Source organism: Schistocerca americana, chromosome 5 (genome assembly GCF_021461395.2).
Source record: "Schistocerca americana isolate TAMUIC-IGC-003095 chromosome 5, iqSchAmer2.1, whole genome shotgun sequence".
NCBI classification, from domain to species: Eukaryota; Metazoa; Arthropoda; class Insecta; order Orthoptera; family Acrididae; genus Schistocerca; species Schistocerca americana.
In genome coordinates, this window is record NC_060123.1 from 706,890,410 (window position 1) to 706,907,879 (window position 17,470).

Consider the following 17,470-nt stretch of genomic DNA (forward strand, 5'->3'; position numbering starts at 1 on the left):
GTGAGAAATGTGAATAGGAAGGAGATGACAGGGTTAGGGGCTGGAAACGGTTGGATGGAGGGTGTGGGAACAGTATGTTAACATAGGTTGAGGCCGAGTAATTAACAGGAGTTGAGAATGTAAGTATAACTCCCATCTGAACAGTTCAAAATAGTTGGTGGGGAAGGGGAGGACCCAGATGGTTCAGGTTGTGAAGCAGCTATTGAAATGAAGTGTGTTATGTTCAGCTGCACGTTGTGCCTGAGGCTCTTGGCCACAGTTTAGTGGTGGCCTTTCATCCTGGTGGACAGCTGGTTGGAAGTCACACCAATATAAAAAGCTGCACAGTGATTGCAGTAGAGCTTGTAAGTGACATGGCTACTTTCACAGGTGGCCTGGCCCCTGATGGGGTAGGGAAAACCTATGACAGGACTGGAGTAGATAGTGCTGGGTGAGTGGATTGGGCAGATTTTGTACCTTGGTCTTTCACATGGATATGATCCTTGTGGCAAGGGGTTGGAATTAGGTGTGGCACAGGCATGGACTAGGATATTTTATAGATTGGGTGGGTGATGGAACACTATTTTAAGAGGGGTGAGAAGTATCTCGAGTATGATGACCTCATTTCAGGACATGATGATAGGTAATCGAAGTCCTGGTGAAGGACATGGTTAGGTTGTTCGCATCCAGTGTTATCCTGGGTAATGAAGGGGACATTCCTTTGTGGTTGGTTCTTGGGGGTGGTGGGAGGATTTGGAGTGTGAGAGGAAATGGCACGGGAGATGTGTTTGCGGAATAGGTCTGCGGGATAGTGCCTGTCTGTGAAGGCCTTGGTGAGACCCTTTAGCAACTGAGTGCAGGTGTTTTTTGTCACTGTAGATACACCACCCCTAGGTGACCAGGCTGTATGGGAGGGCCTTTTTGGTGTGAAAGGGATGACAGCTGTCAAAATACTAGTACTGTTGGTGTTTGGTGCATTTAATGTGGACAGAAGAGTGGGTAGAGGAATGGCATAGTGGGTTTGGAGACTGAATGATGTTGGAAAGATAGTGTTCAATTGTGGTAAGACCACAGGGAGGTGGCGTCAACAGTGAGGAAGTGGTTGGTGTCTCTGACGTGGGAGGCTAGATTACGGGCAACTGGTTTGGATGTGTTGGTCAATGAGAGCTGAAATTATTTCAGGAGGGCCACAATAACTGGTCATAGTGGGGCATCGAGGATTGTTGTGTTTATGGATTTTTGGGGGGCATGTAGTACATGGGTGTGTGGGGTGTCATAGGGGGAGGAGGGAAATGGCTTCATAGGAGATGTTCTGGGAAGGGCCTAATGCTTCAAGCAGAGATTAGAGTTTGTGTTGGACTTCTGGGATGGGATCACTCTGACAGAGTTTATAGGTGGAGTAGTCACGTAATTGGCAGGGGCCTTCTGCCAGGTATTCAATGCGATTCAAAACAACAGTGGTGGAACCTTTGTCTGCAAGTCGGATGATTGGGTCACGATTTGTTTTGATGTTGTATATGGCTGTTCTTTCTCCTTCTGAGAGGTTGTTTTCTGAAGAAAGGACCTGGGGAAGGATGGTGAAGCTAAGTTGAAGGTATGGAAGACCTGGGAGGTGACCAGCAGTGGTTAGGTGAGAGGGGGGAGGATCACAGTTTGATGTTGGTATGAACTGGACGGGGGAGGGTTCAGTGTTGGAATCTGGGTGGTTTTGGTTGGAGGGATTGGTAGCAAATATATGCTTCCATGCTTCTACATACTCCCCAAAATCCAAAAACCCAAAATCGTGGATGCCCCATTGTGGCTAGTTATTGTGCCTAAACTGAAAGAATTTCGGCCCTCACTGACAAGGACCTCCAACCAGTTGCCTGTAATCTAGCCTCCCACATCAAAAACACCAACCACATCCTTCACCAACTCTCCACCATCCCTATCTCTTTACATCCAGGATCCCTACCTGTCACTGTTGATGCCAGCTCCCTGTACACCAACATCCAACATGCCTATTGTCTTACTGCTATTGAACTATACCTTTCCCAACATCCTTCAGACTCCAAATCCTCTGCCTCATTCCTCATACTTACTAACTTTATACTAAGCTACAGCTACTCATTTGAAGGGAAGGTATATAAACAAATCCACAGCAAAGCCATGGGCACCACATGATATCCTCCTTTGCCAACCTTTTTATGGGCCATCTAGAGGAGACCTTCCTAGCTTTCCAAAACACCAAACCCCTAGCCTGAATCAGTTTCATTGATGATATCTTCATGATCTGGACTCAAGGGCAAGACACCCTATCTTGGTTCCGTCACAGCCTCAACACCTCTCCCATCCACTTCATGTGGTCCTCCTCAGGCCAGCCTAGATGTTGACCTCCTCCACTCTGATGGCTCCATCCGCACCTCTGTCCTCATTTAACCAATCAGCCACCAACAGTACCTGCATTTTGACAGCAGTCATCCCTTTCGCACAAAAAAATCCCTCCTATACAGCCTGACCACTCAGGGACAGCTTATCTGCAGGGTCAAGACCTTCCTTACTCAGTATTCTGAGGGTCTCACCAAGGCCTGCACAGACAGGCACTGTCCTGCATACCTAGTCCACAAATAGACCTCCCATGTCATTTTCCCTCACACTCCTAATCCTCCAACCACTCCCAAGAACCAACCACAAAGGAGTGTTCCCTTCATCACCCAGTATCACCCCAGACTATAACAACTGAACCACATCCAACACCCAAGATACTTCCCACCCCTCCTATAGTGGTGTTCCATTGCCCACCCAACCTACACAACATTCTAGTCCATCCCTATGCCACTCCCAATCCCAACTCCTTGCCACAAGGATCACATACATGTGGAAGACCCAAATGCTTAACTTCCCCAATCCACCCACCCATCATTTACTATTCCACTCTTATTACAGGTTTATCCAACCCCATCGGGGGTTGGGGCACCTGTGAAAGCAGTCATGTACCAGATCTGCTGCAATCATTACACAGCTTTTTATATTGGAATGACTACCAACTAGCTGTCCACCAGGATGAATGGACAACGCCAAACTGTGTTCAAGACCAATGTAGAATACCCTGTGGCACAACGTGCAGTTAAACATAACACACTTGATTTCAATGGCTGCTTCACTACCTGAACCATCTGGATCCTTCCCTCCACCACCAGATTTCCTCAACTGCACAGATGGGGGTTATCCTTAAAACACATTCTCCTTTTCCGTAATTATCCCGGACCCAACCTATGGTAACATATTTTTCCTACACCTTCCACTCAACAGTTTCCACCTTCTCTGTCCTATCATCGCTTTCCCATCTCTCACCTTCTTTATTTGTAGACCTCTGCCAACAAATCCACCCATCTTTTCCCACTCCTCTCCTTTTTGCTCCTTTTTTGTTCATCCCCCTGCACCACAACCACCTGACACTGCACCTGTTGGCAGTCTGGTCCCAGCACAGTCCACGGACTGCATTTGTCTCTCTCCCCACCTATACACTATTATCCCTTCCCCTTCCTTGTCTCCTCCAGATTGCTGCTTGCCTCCCACATGATAGCAGCATCCGAACATGACATGTTGGAGTTGGTGGTCATGTGTGCATGAGGTGTGCGTGTTTGTGTGTCTAAATGGCGTGTGTCTCTCTTTTAATGATGAAGGCTGTTTCTGAAAGCTTTTTGTAAGTGTCTTTTAATTGTGCCTGTCTGCGACTTGACGTGTCTTCTTTATGGTAAGTAGCAATCTGTTTTTTCCTACATTGTTGTTATTCCTACCTGGAGTTTCCATTGTTGGATTTTAGTTTTGGGTAATCAATTCCTTTCATACTGTTCTTGTTACACTCACCAACTTTCACCATATGAAAATATCAATCACCTACATGGTTTTCTTGTTCTCTCCATACTATTGGAATCCTGAATGGGATTTCCTCAAACATGCAATGCATGTTGGCCAAACAGAATGTGGCGCAAAAGTTTTGTCGTGGTCTCCTAACCTTAACCCTTTAACTGCTCTGGATGTGTTAACACGTGCGTCTTTGTACCTGTCCCTGTGTGCTCTGAACGTGTTTACATGCGCCACCAGTCCTTCCACCTGGTACTCTGAACGTGTCTACACATAGACACGTTCAGAGTATCAGGTAGAAGCACTGGTGACACGTGTAAACACATTCAGAACACACAGGGACAGGTATAAAGATGCGCGCGTTGACACGTCCAGAGCAGTTAAAGGGTTAAACTGAAATAAGGTAGGTTTATTTTTTGACAAATGTGGTTATGTTCTTCTTCTGATTTTGAGAGACAGAGAGCTGCAGATGTGACAAAACACATCAGGGCTGTACATACATGACCTTCTTGATTATGTCACCATTATTAGACTGATATGACATAACATGGTAATGTTGACATACAAATTTCATTTCAAATTTATACTCAAATGACTGTGATGCATGTACGTGCCTCTAAACAACTCCAGAAGTATAACTCTTTTCACAGTTGACCATGTTGAATCACTTTAAAATCTATTGCAGTATATATAACGATGGAAATTTAAAAATACGAAACATGAGGAATTATCTAAAACCTGTGAGTGTTAGAAGAAACAGATTACATTTTTGTAAAGAGCATTAAAAAGCCACTGTAATTGACCAGATTTCATGTAAAGTGCTGAAGCATCACACTCCTGTATTATAGTTCCCTGACTTTAGGCTGAATTAAACCTATATTAAGTAATTGGCATCTGTACTTAGTCATATTTTCGCATCATATAACAAAAAGAGTCGTTTTTGTAAACAGTATGTGTATATGCAGTTTCTTTCTTAACTTGTAACTTTCTCTCCCCAAATTACAGACTTGTATCCCTCCTTATTAGTCAAATAACTTGTCATAATATCTGTAATCAAACATCACTAAATTGTAATTATTGTAACGATACTGTTGTCAAATGCCGCCTCTTATTTATTGTCATGTTCCAAGTACACTCTTAAGGGAAAAAAAAGAAAAAAAAAAGACATATCACCAAGGAATTATCCATATTGGATGGAAATCGGTAGATGTGATATAATGTACCTGTACAGACAAACAATTGATTACAGCATGAGAAAAGTTGAATGATTTATTCAAAGAAAGTGCCTCACAAATTGAGTGAGTCAGTAATGTGTTTGCCAACATCTGTTGCTTATGCGAGCATTTCTTCGACTTGGCATGGATTGCTAGAGTTGTTTCGTGTGCTCCTGAGGGGTATTGTGCCAAATTCTGTCCAATTGGCATGTTAGGTCATCAAAGTTACAAGATGATTGAAATGTCCTGGCCATAATCCTCCAAATGTTCTCAATTGGGAGGGATCCGGTGACCTGGCTGGTCAAAGTAAGGTTTGGCAAGCACGAAAACAAACAGTAGAAACTCACATGGTTGTGGGTGGGCATTATTTTACTGAAATGTAAGACCAGGATGGCTTGTTATGAGGGCCAACAAAATGAGGTGTAGAATATTTTCATTGTACCACTGTACTGTAAAGGTACTGCGATTGACAACCAAAGGGGTGTGCTGTAAAAAGATATGGCATCCCAGAGCATCATCCCTGGTTGTTGGGCCTTATGGAAAATGAAAGTGAGATCAATATTGCCCTGCTGTCTGGGGTGTCTTCAGACATGTCTTTGGCTTGGCTTCTCATTGAATGGAGTAGAATTTTTTCAGTTATGAGTCCCACTTCGAATTGAGTCCCAATGACCAGCGAAGACATGTCTGGAGACATCCTGCCCAGCAGTGGTATACCAGCCTGACTGTCTCCTGCCATATGGGCTGACAACTAGGAGTGATGATTGTTTTAGAGTGTATTTTATACATGAGTAAGGGATAAAAAGACTATCTGGTTCCCTAGAAGTCTGGCTTAAAGACTCACATGGGGGGGGGGGGAGTGGCCAATTGATTACATAAAAGACTCAAGCATTCCTTATCTTTACATGTCAGTTTTAACTTGGTAGTTACTGAGATAAAACACAAGATACAATTCCTGTTTCTTTGTTTCCTTTCTGCTGTCCTGCCGCATAGGAAGTAACTTGCTTTTTCCAGTCCACATTGCATCCATCTAAAAGGACAAAGAAAAATTGTGCATATGATAGTTATTCAGTAATGCGTATCATAGTTTGTCTGACAGCACTGTTGATTGTGTATGTACTTACTTGCATTATAGGTCACACATCAAAGCTGCATAATTCAAGTGTTCTTTCGCTACCTGATGAAAGCAAAAGCTCCACTTCTGAAACCCTCTACTGTCAGCTGAGAGTTGATTCTCTGGGTACAGCATCTCCTGAAATAGGGAATCCAATTGTTTTCAGTGAAAATGACATTTTGTCATTTGCTGTTGACCAGGCATCTCTCAACACGTCGACAACTACAAAGGTATGTTACTAGACATAGACTTTTCTTTATTTGTAATAAAAATAGGATCAGATATTGATCCAGAATGTTTATGTATTTATGTGGCATCTGTGACTGCAATGCTCAGAAGTCCATTTAATAACCTTTTTCCCCCAGCCTGTGCTGTTATTACTGTGCAACTTCTTTCTCTCTCTATTCTCATTTTTAAAATTAGCCATTTCAGCCTACAGCATGGCAATTATTGAACTATATGAAAACAAATGTAAATTAGCTACAAAGTATGGCATACACACACTTTATTCATCATGTAAACATCACAACAGATATTCAGATTTAGGTTATGTCTTGTTCGATATGCCTACCATCATCGGCGATGATGTGGTGCAGACGAATAGTGCAATTCTGCATAACCCTCTGGAGTGTTAAAACATCGGTGCTTTCAATGATCTCCTGAATGGTTGTTTTCAGCTCAGCAATGGTTTTGGGATTATTGCTGTACACCTTGTTTTTAATACAGCCCCACAAAAAGGAGTCACATGTGTTCAGATCCAGAGAATATGGTGGCCAATCGAGGCCCATGCTAGTGGCCTCTGGATACTCCAGAGCCAGATTGCAGATCCCAAAGTGCTCCTCCAGGACATCGAACGCTCTCCTGCTTTGATGGGGTTGAGCATCTTGTTGAAATCAGGATGCCATCTCTCAGTCCCCAAAATGTGCCAGTTTTGCTTATTGACAAACCCATCTGAATGAAAGTGGGCTTCATCGCTAAACCAAACCATATATGTGCATACTAATTCCCATCATGCCCTGCATCCCACTGTACAATCTGAATGTTGTATTGCAAACCATTCAGACGTTACGACGATTTTATTTCATATAGTTCAATAATTGTCAGCCTGTATGTTCATACTATGTTTGTCCTGTATTTCTCTTTCATTCCTGGCCAGCCTGCTCTGTTTCTACCTTTGTCTCTGAGTTAATTCTTTTCTTATCTTTGTGCTACTTAATTGTTTTGAACTATGTTCGAAAACCAGCTAACTGATTGCACTCTGCTGTCTTCTTTCGCATCAGCTCTCTAAATATTCTACTTCGTCAGTTTCCCTTATGTTCCAGCACTTCTTGTTATGCATACTTGAAGGGCATACTGTGGCATTATTAAGGCACACATACTACCAGTTTTATATTAAATGAGAAAAATTTCAGGTATCCCAGTCTGCAATGACTATGTTTGGACTTGGGGAAACTTTGAGCAGGTCCTCATGGATTGTTTCTTTAGTGTTTAATGAAGGGTAAACCATTTGTTGTGGTTTTTCTCTATCTTGGTTCTTACTACAAGCTCAGGACATCTTTCATTGTGACACTGAGACATAACCTCCATTAAAAGTGACTGTAGAACTGCCTGAAATTCCCATGCTTGACACCTGTTTTTAATCTTCTCTGAGATCCCATGCATTTGCCAGGCCATTACTATGATAGCTACTTAGAGATGTGATTCTAAGATTTGGGGATGATACGGAGCCTCTGTCCATCAGTTGCGAAATTATGTTATCATGTATGTAATTGCAGACTCTGAGAAACATTTCTTTAGCATTTGAAAAGACATGTTCTAACATGCTGTAGTAGATACTGTGACAAAATCAGATCCAGCTGTGGCCCTGCCCTGAGTAGAAGTGAAACTCCTACAGATCTTGGTAGTGGCTCATTGACAGAATGAAGTTAACTAGTGGTGTGGATGACTTGAACAGAGTGCTATGCCTTGATCTGAGCAGTATCTCATTTGCTGATTGGAGGATTTCATTCCTCATCACAGCATTAATATCGCATGAAATGGAGTCGCTTCAACATTTTCAGAAGAGTGGTGACCTTGATATCTTAGGAAAACATGGAATTCCCAGGCTTGGTCAAATTTTATTTCATGGGAACACATATCCATCATCAGGTCTCTAAGAGGGAGTTAAAAATTAATATATTTTGGAATTTGTGAAACACAAATATGAACCTATTACACATAAATCAAAAAACAAACTTATTACATTACAAGGCTGTGACATAATTGTTTACCAAAATGGCTAACAATGTGCATAGTACTTAAAGAATAATAAGTAAAGGTTACAAATAATCGCACTAGTTTTGCTGGTGGAAGGGGTAGCCAGTTACGGATAACAGTTAGTTTGGTAAAAAGATGTAAGAAAACATAGTGCAATGATAAACTTTAAACAAAACAGATTGTAAATTAAGTACGTGCAAAACTAAACATTTGTAAATGTAGTAGCAGTAGAGTAAAATATGCCTGAAGGTACAAAGGATGAAAACTAAAACATATACATATAGGTAAGATGAGGTAGCTGCTCAAGATGATATCAGCAGCCTGGGTAACCCATCTAGATGCAGTAGACATAGAATGGGCGTAGTGTGGGCAGTCAATCATTTTTCGATGTATAGGGCTCACCACATTGTAGTGGTGAGCTATGCAGATTGTGGCAGAGGCAGCAAGCAGCTCATAGATTGTGGATGGAGGCTTGTAGGAACCAAACTGTGGCTAATTACCATCACAATGTACTTTGTTGTAGCAAGCCTTAAAATGCCTAATTTAGAGCCATGATTAACACTTTGGCTGCCATGTGTATCCAGTTGATAAACAAGGTGGCTTCACTGGCAAGCCACTTGTATCAAATTGATACACACATTCCAGGCCATATGTGTAAATCTTATAAACACCCACAATGATTTTAAATGGACATATAGTTTCCCTGGCCTCCTGGAGAGGTCATGCACTTTTGGTTCCAAATTTTATTGCCGGATAATGTGACAGTCGGCTCTTGAAGATTGCTTTGCATTTACGACACCTGGTTACACTCGCGATAGCTCATGTGGCAATGTTGCTAGAGGTTATTTGTGTTGGAAGTTGTGTTTCCTTGAAGATTTGAGCTTGTTTTCTTCTGAGTTTGTGACTGTGTCTGACGTGGAGTCAACTACAGGTTGGTTGGACGAGAAAAGCGAATTAAGTGAGAGTGAGGCCAGTTTGTTAGGTGACATATTTGATAGCGATGACCCTGAATACTCACTTGAGAGTTCTGGTTGTGATTCCAACAATTCCAATGCAGGTGGGTTGAGAAAAAGAAAAAGAACAACTTTGGGAAATCAGTAACTGTGCCTCAAAGCGACATCTCCAAAGTTACTTGGCCTGACGTTACTGGAAATATGAATGATTTTTATCGTGACCTGTAATGAGAGAATTGCTGATCATGTGACGACAAAAATGACTGGAAGATGCAATAAACATGATTTTTAGCGATTGTTTTTTGATGACCAAGTTTTGGACATGATTGTCACCAAAATGAATTTTTACGCCGAGCAGTGAAATGTTGACAGTACTGTCAATGAAAAATATATGGAACACAGCAGACTGCAGCAATGAGTAGACACAAATAACAAAGGAATCCTGTGTTTTTTTGGACTTGGTATGTGGATTGGTTTGGATTGAAAATCTACACTCCAGAAATATGTTCAAAGAATATATTGTACAAAAATGAAGTAAGTAAAGCTTTGACCCACAACACTTTTGACACTTTTGACGATGCTACACTTTTCAGACAATTTTGGTACAAACAATGGCAAACTGTACAAAATTTCACATTTACTTGATCTACTAAGTGATAAATTTCACAAAGTGTATTGTTATGGTAAGAATATATGCATCAATGAAACTGTGGTGCTGTTTAGAGAAAGGATGGGATTTGGCCAGTATGTTGCGGGGAAATGTCATAAAATACTCTCAAGCTATTCAGTCTGCGTGTTCATGGAGGTATACCTGGCATGGAAAAGTGTGTGCTGGAAAGGAGATTGCCCACGCAGATCATAATGTCCTACGGTATAGAGATCGAGTTGATGGGTCCATTATTGAATGATGGACACACTTTGTACCTCATAAATTACTATGCAAGCATTGTCTTAGTCATCTCGCACCATTGGTACATTGAGGAATAACAGGAAGTACAATCCAATGACCATAGTGAGAGGAAAGTTCAAGAAAGGTGGAATGTTATGTGTGCAGAGTGACACAAATGTTGTTATAGGAAATGATCAGTAGAGATGTTCCAGAATGGTAGCAACCAACTCAAGAAAAGCAACTACAAAATCATATACAATTCTGAAATATAATTACGCAAAACTCTTCAAAGATGTTTCTGATCAAATAGCATCTGATGCCTCCAATTTACAAAAAGGAGTAAAGTGGTTCCACAAGACTGCATGTGGGCTCCTCATGTTGCCAATGCTCATGCTGTCTACAAGCAGGTAATTGACAGAAATGTGCATGTAACAGCAGCTAATTGACAAAAATGTGCATGTAAATGAATTAAAAGAGAAAGTTGCACTTGTATTGATGAACATTGGAAACCCAAAATATATACCAGGATCACCAGGAACATCAAATTCAGGGAACCATGTCTTGGGAGAAACTTGCAGCTAGAGAAACAGGTGTATATCATGAAACTTCCTAGCAGATTAAAACTGTGTGCCCGACCGAGACTTGAACTCGGGACCTTTGCCTTTCGCGGGCAAGTGCTCTACCATCTGAGCTACTGAAACACGACTCACACCCGGTACTCACAGCTTTACTTCTGCCAGTATCTCATCTCCTACCTTCCAAACTTTACAGAAGCTCTCCTGCGAACCTTGCAGAACTAGCACTCCTGAAAGAAAGGATATAGCGGAGACATGGCTTAGCCACAGCCTGGGGGATGTTTCCAGAATGAGTTTTTCACTCTGCAGTGGAGTGTGCGCTGATATGAAACTTCCTGGCAGATTAAAACTGTGTGCCCGACCGAGACTCGAACTGGGGACCTTTGCCTTTCGCGGGCAAGTGCCCGATTTCGAGTCTCGGTCCGGCACACAGTTTTAATCTGCCAGGAAGTTTCAAAAATGGTTCAAATGGCTCTGAGCACTATGGGACTCAACTGCTGTGGTCATCAGTCCCCTAGAACTTAGAACTACTTAAACCTAACTAACCTAAGGACATCACACACATCCATGCCCGAGGCAGGATTCGAACCTGCGACCGTAGCAGTCGCACGGTTCCGGACTGCGCGCCTAGAACTGAGAGACCACCGCGGCCGGCTGGAAGTTTCAATACAAGATATGTTGCTGTTTCATGTAACAGACACATTTCTTACAAAATAACCCAATGGATTTGCAAACACTAGATAAAAGTATATTTTCAGTTCATGAACATGTTCAGAAAAAAGTTAGTGTAATATGTCATTTAACAAAAATGGCAAATATCGAAGCACAGAACTGTGTAAACTAAAGTGTCAAGTTGTACCAAAGTGCTGTATACATCTGCCAAATGGGTAGAAACTTTTATCATATGATAAAAGGAACTGATATACAAACATAGTAACAAGGCTGCATATTGTGTACACACCGACTCCACTGGTTGTACTATTAGTGTTATTGTACATGATGTGAAGATTTCACATCACAAATGAAACAGTATTTTACATAATGTACTGAAAGAAATCGAAATTATCCTAATCTAAGAAACAGCTCTGAATAACACCCTGTTATGTTCAGGAGTTAATCATTTTCTTATATCTCATCTCTCTCTCCCCCCCCCCCCCCCCCCCCTCTCTCTCTCTCTCTCTCTCTCTCTCTCTCTCTCTCTCTCTATTTTTTTTTTTTTTTTTTTTAAATCATGTAAGTGCCGATTGTGTAAAGCACTTGTTATAAGGTTAGCACAGATTAAACTGAACTTGGAAACTTCGTTGCACAGATGGTAACCTCAGTTATATTGCTGTGAATTAGGGTCATTTTGTGGCTAAAGTTCCACTGTAATTGCCAGTTTACAACCTACAGACTTTACAAAACAGCACTTTTGTTTTGTGTGGATACAAGCTGAAAAGGTGTAAATAAAAAATAACTTGTTATTAAAGCTGTACAAAGAATCCCAAAAATTAAGTAGTGTGAGTTGAAAGAAGAAGAAAATAAGAAAACTTTTTAAAATCTAGTAGCACAAAAATTGCCAAAAACTGAAAGGGGTAGTGTAGAGGAAGAATTGAACCTATTTAAAACATCAGTAGTTAACATTGCTGTGCAGATATGTGGCAAACAAAGGGTAAAGTCAAAGGCAAAGAAACCAGTTGGTGGAAAAAGGAAATCAAAACCAGGGGCTGGTGTCAACAGATGAACATAAGGTGACAACTTTGGAGAAGGAATACCAACAAAAGAAACTCCAAGCAAAGAGAATTGTGAAAGAAGAAAAGGAGAAGAGTTGGGAAATATTCAGCCAGAAACTAGAACAGGATAACAAAGGGAACCAAAAACTGCTATATGGGTTATTGAAATGTAAGAGATCTTATAGAGAAGACATAAAAGCGATTGAAACAGAGGATGGGGATATTATCAGGGGCATGGAAGGTATCAGAGAAGAGATGAAGAATTGTTTTGAAATCTTACTGAATGGGGAAGGTGCACAAAAAGTGACACCAAAGTCATTGAGTCAGAGGAGGAGTAGGAGCCAATCTTTTGGTTAGAAACTGAGCATTCCCTGAAACAGATGAAAAGTGGGAAGGCGGTTGGAGTAGATGAGCTGACAGTGGATATGATTAAAGCCGCAAGAATCCATGGAATTCAATGGTTACACCGGCTACTGGGGGTGATGTGGTAGGAAAATGAATGGAAAAAAGGAATTATAATACCATTGTTCAAGAAAGGCAGTAGTTAGAAATGCAACAACTACTGAGGAATCACACTGTTATCACACTGCCTTAAGATAATGGAAAAGGTCACAGAAAAAAGATTGAGGAAAATTCTAGAACACCAGTTAGAGGAACAACAGCATGGGTTTAGAAGTAATAGGGGAACAATAGATCTCATTTTCTCTTTCCGTCAGTTAATGTTAGTGTACCAAGGGATAAAATATGGGAATGCTAGAGAAAACATAATGTTCTTCATTCATTAATTAAAAAAGTCCAGATGCTGTACGATGATTGTGAGAGCAGTGTACAAGTAGAAGGTGGAAGATCAAAATGGTTTGAGACAAAGAGAGGTGTTCGGCAAGGCAGTTCGCTCTCCCGTTTACTCTTCATTACACTTATGGACACAATCGTGAAAGAAATCAAGGAGGAAGAAAATGAAGATCTCAGTGCTTTTGTTTTTGCTGATGACATTGCCATTTGGGGAGAGAGGGAAATGGAGGTTCAGAGGAGACTAGATTACTGGAACACAAAATTGAAAGAATTATAGTTAACTGTGAGTAGGTACAAGACAGCAGCAATAAAGATGAGCAGCACATCCCCACATTGCAACATCATACTGGAGGAGGAGAAGGTTGAATGTGTGAAAAGCTTCAAATATCTGGGTAACATCATATCACACATTGGAAGTACCAAACTAGAAGTCTTAAACAGAATAACAAAAGGATCTAGCATCTTCACCAAGTACAAAATCTAATCTGAGACAAGGAAGTCCCTCAAAGAGCCTAACAGACCATGTATAAAACTTATCTCCTGCCAATCAGTCTAGAGGGCTGTGTCATAAATAAGAGAGAAGAGAGTCAAATGCAAGCATGTGAAATGAAGTTCCTTAGGTCAGCTCTACAAAAAACTAGGAGAGAGAGAGAGAGAGTCAGGAATGATTATGTAAGGAGAGACCTGCAGGTGACACATTGACTACAGAGGAGAGGATGAGTGCTTTGAGACTGAAGTGGTTCGGTCACGTGAAGCAAATGCACCCAACTTGAACTCCACGCAAGTATTTGGAGATGGAGGCACCAGAAAGAAGACCGACTGATTGGCCTGGAAAGAGATGGACAGATCAGGTTAAGGCAGATCTCAAGAGGAGAGGAGTAACATGGGATGTAGTGGAGAGGGAAAAGCTATACCAGGACAGAAACCAACACAGGCATATCGTTCACAAAGTTCCTATCTGGCTCTCCAGAATAAAGTCCTGATGATGGTGATGGTGATGGTGATGATGGTGATGATAGTTATTAATGCAAAAAAATTATGTGGTGAATATGTGAATATGCCACTTCCACACTGCTAAAGCTCAAAATATTTTTTTTATGTGCTAGTTGAAGGTGAAGTAAAAGATTGACTATGTAAGTAATGAGTACACTTAATAACTTATCTCATAACAATTCTTAGGGAGAACTTTTTATTCTTCATGGAGACGAAACGTCAGGAGAGAGTTTTATACTTCGACTACGGCCTATCAGCCTGGAAATTTTAAGTGAAGACAATACCGGCTGTGAAAGCTTACATTGTATGATCAACTTTTTATTCGTTTGGTTAGTTTAAACACATTTCATCGACATGTAGTGGTAAAATAAGAAAGGGACATTTGAAATATTTGTAGTAAACAGATAAGTATATGGAGTTCAACTTCAACCAATAATGATCGAATGTCTCGTACAGATAAGCATTCTAGGTTTGAATATGTGTAACTATACAATTCATATAAATTTTTTTAACTATAGAACACATGCTTAAACCGATATGTCAACTCCACATGTGATGATGAACTGGAACAGTGGTAAACACGTGTAAGGAAATTATCGTCCAAGTGAAGACGGTTTTGGCTGCTCAGTATTTGCATACTACAGTACTGCCTGGACCATATTGACCTCAATGAGCTCAATCCCAGGTCTGTTCTAAAAAATATTTTTTCCAGTTTCCACTTCTTTTGCCTTTGGCAATGTTTGCTGATGTGCGAAGTACGTAGTTGTTTTCAGTTTAGAACTTACAGAATTTAAATAAATCACTCAGCAGTTATTATAACCAAGGCATTTACCTCCCACAATATAGCTGTAGGTATCTTGGATGAGGTCCTGAAATGGATGACACTGTATTTGTTAGGAGAAGAGTTTATGAAGAAATTCCAGTACCTACAGGCCTCTTTACCATCTGACAACACAGTATAATTCATTGACATATTTAATAGCATTTCATGATGTTCAGTTTGCATAACCTGAAAAAAACTAAGCTATTAATTGATTAATTATCACTTATGAAGATAGCAATAAATTGCTGAAACCGGTAATGTGAATACTGTCATAATTAGGTGATGCTAATGCAATAATTACTATATTTCAAATTTCTACGTAGTTAATAAAATTTTCAATCCTTGAATGTTAATAATCAGATAAATTGGAGAAGTAGTGACTGATGAAGTATGTAGATATTTATTTATTTTTGAATTGGCAGGAATTCTCAGTTTCTTGTTTTAAGTTAGACAGAAGGTTGTTGAATATCTTCCCATCGGAATACATGATTCCATTCTTGAATCATATTAGCAGGTAAAGTCTATATAAAAATTATTTTGTGTCTTGTGATTGTATAAATCACAGTTGAGCTGAAAGTGATTGTTATTGCCACCAACAAAAACCATTTAGGAGTAAATGTATTGGGGCAAGTGACTATAAGAATTCCAAGACCCCGATAAAGGCCTCTGAAACATGTATAGTTATCCACTTTATGCCATATTCTCACTGCTAATTTCTGCTGAATAAACACTTCATTTTCCTTAGTTGCACTGCCTGTAACTTGCTACTATTTTGCAGTGGCAATTGCTTACGTAATTACTGTTGTTAACTTTTTTTTTTTTTGAAGAATTAAAATCTGTTCTCTTTGTACATGAAGTTACAAGCAAGTCTTAAGATGTCATGCTGATTGAGCAAATTTCAAATTGCGTGTAACTTTCATTTGTTACATCCAACGGCACACCATCCATTATATACAAAATTTTCTTGTTCTTATAGATGTATTCATTTTTAATTCAGATATCCCAGTGTTGTTATCTCTTCTTAAGTTCAACCAAACATCATCATTCTGTAGAGGGTTTGGAGGATGACAGGTTGGTGTGAGTGAGAAGCCATTTCAAGGCAGTACAATCCCTTTGTAACTCCAATAGTTTGTACGACACGGTTGAGCCCACACCTGGCAGTGCCCGAATGTGGGCCTTGACGCACGGAACCTGCAGCAAAGTGTCACGGTAGGCCATGGACAGCTGATAATCTCAGTGCAGCCCAGTCATGGCACAATGTCATTTACTGAGTTCAGGGTGGCTGGCCAGTTGCAACTGGTGCTGGTAGTTGGCTCAACAATTAGAAGGCTGCCAGTTTGACCGAAGGCCCCCTGGCAGGCAATAACTTCCATTCCCCCTTTGGAGGGTAATTGAGGCAGGGCTTTTGAGCACCCTAAAACAGTTGGACTCGTTCCACATGCACTGTAGTGTTTTGAGCCCAAAGTTCTTGCTTTATATTGACCAGAGGGTTATTTAAATTACCTGGTAATGCTCCTGGTATCAGGGACTGATGACCTAGTAGTTCGATCCCTTTACACATTCAACCCACCAGCCAACCAGCTCCTGGTATCACATAATAAATTTCTCTTTCTGTTTGCCTTCAGGACATAGGCGTTGCTCAATGTCTTTGCAAAATTATGCACTCCTTATACGTCTTCCCCAGGCCATTTCTGACCATAAATGATCTAATATAGCAATAATCAAGTACTCTGGTGCACCATTCTATTATACGCTGCTATCATAAACAGTAGTAGAGCGTCCCAGTTACTATTGTCAGTATTCATACAATATGCAGGCTGTCTGAAAAGTTCTGGGCCTTGCTCAGAGATCGCAGCACTACCGTATTTACTCGAATCTAAGCCGCACTTTTTTTCTGGTTTTTGTAATCCAAAAAACCGCCTGCGGTGTAGAATTGAGTGCAAAGGAAGCGGAAGTTCTGAAAAATGTTGGTAGGTGCCGCTATAACTAAGTTCTGCCGTCAAATATATGTAGTGCTACACAGGCATGCTTTGCAGGCACAAAGATAAATACTGGCGCCAAAACCTCTGCGTCAGTAAATCAATTTAAAAAAACGGTGGAAGATGAGCTTTTTTCTCCTCCCCGAGTTTTTACCGCTGCATTTTCATACATTATCCAATGAAGTAAATACAAATTCTGTATTGTGCATCTTCGAATGTAGCAGCATTTCAATGTACTACGTAAATCCGACTGGCAAGACTGTTTGGGATGTTTGTCAATATGGCCAACTCAACGTTCTGAATTTTTTCCTACCTGTGAGAAGAGATGGTTGCTAATAGGAACTATTA

The 17,470-nt window shown here is 40.7% G+C and overlaps 1 protein-coding gene across 1 annotated transcript in view; it reads left to right on the forward strand.

Annotated features, from left to right (window-relative positions):
- Nucleotides 1-17,470, forward strand: part of LOC124615910 (zinc finger protein 442-like) — a 363,598-nt gene that overhangs the window by 76,354 nt on the left and 269,774 nt on the right. Inside the window, exon 4 of the mRNA XM_047144088.1 lies at nt 6,172-6,380. Coding sequence (XP_047000044.1) covers nt 6,172-6,380 — 209 coding nt within the window. The remainder of the gene's footprint in view (nt 1-6,171; nt 6,381-17,470) is intronic.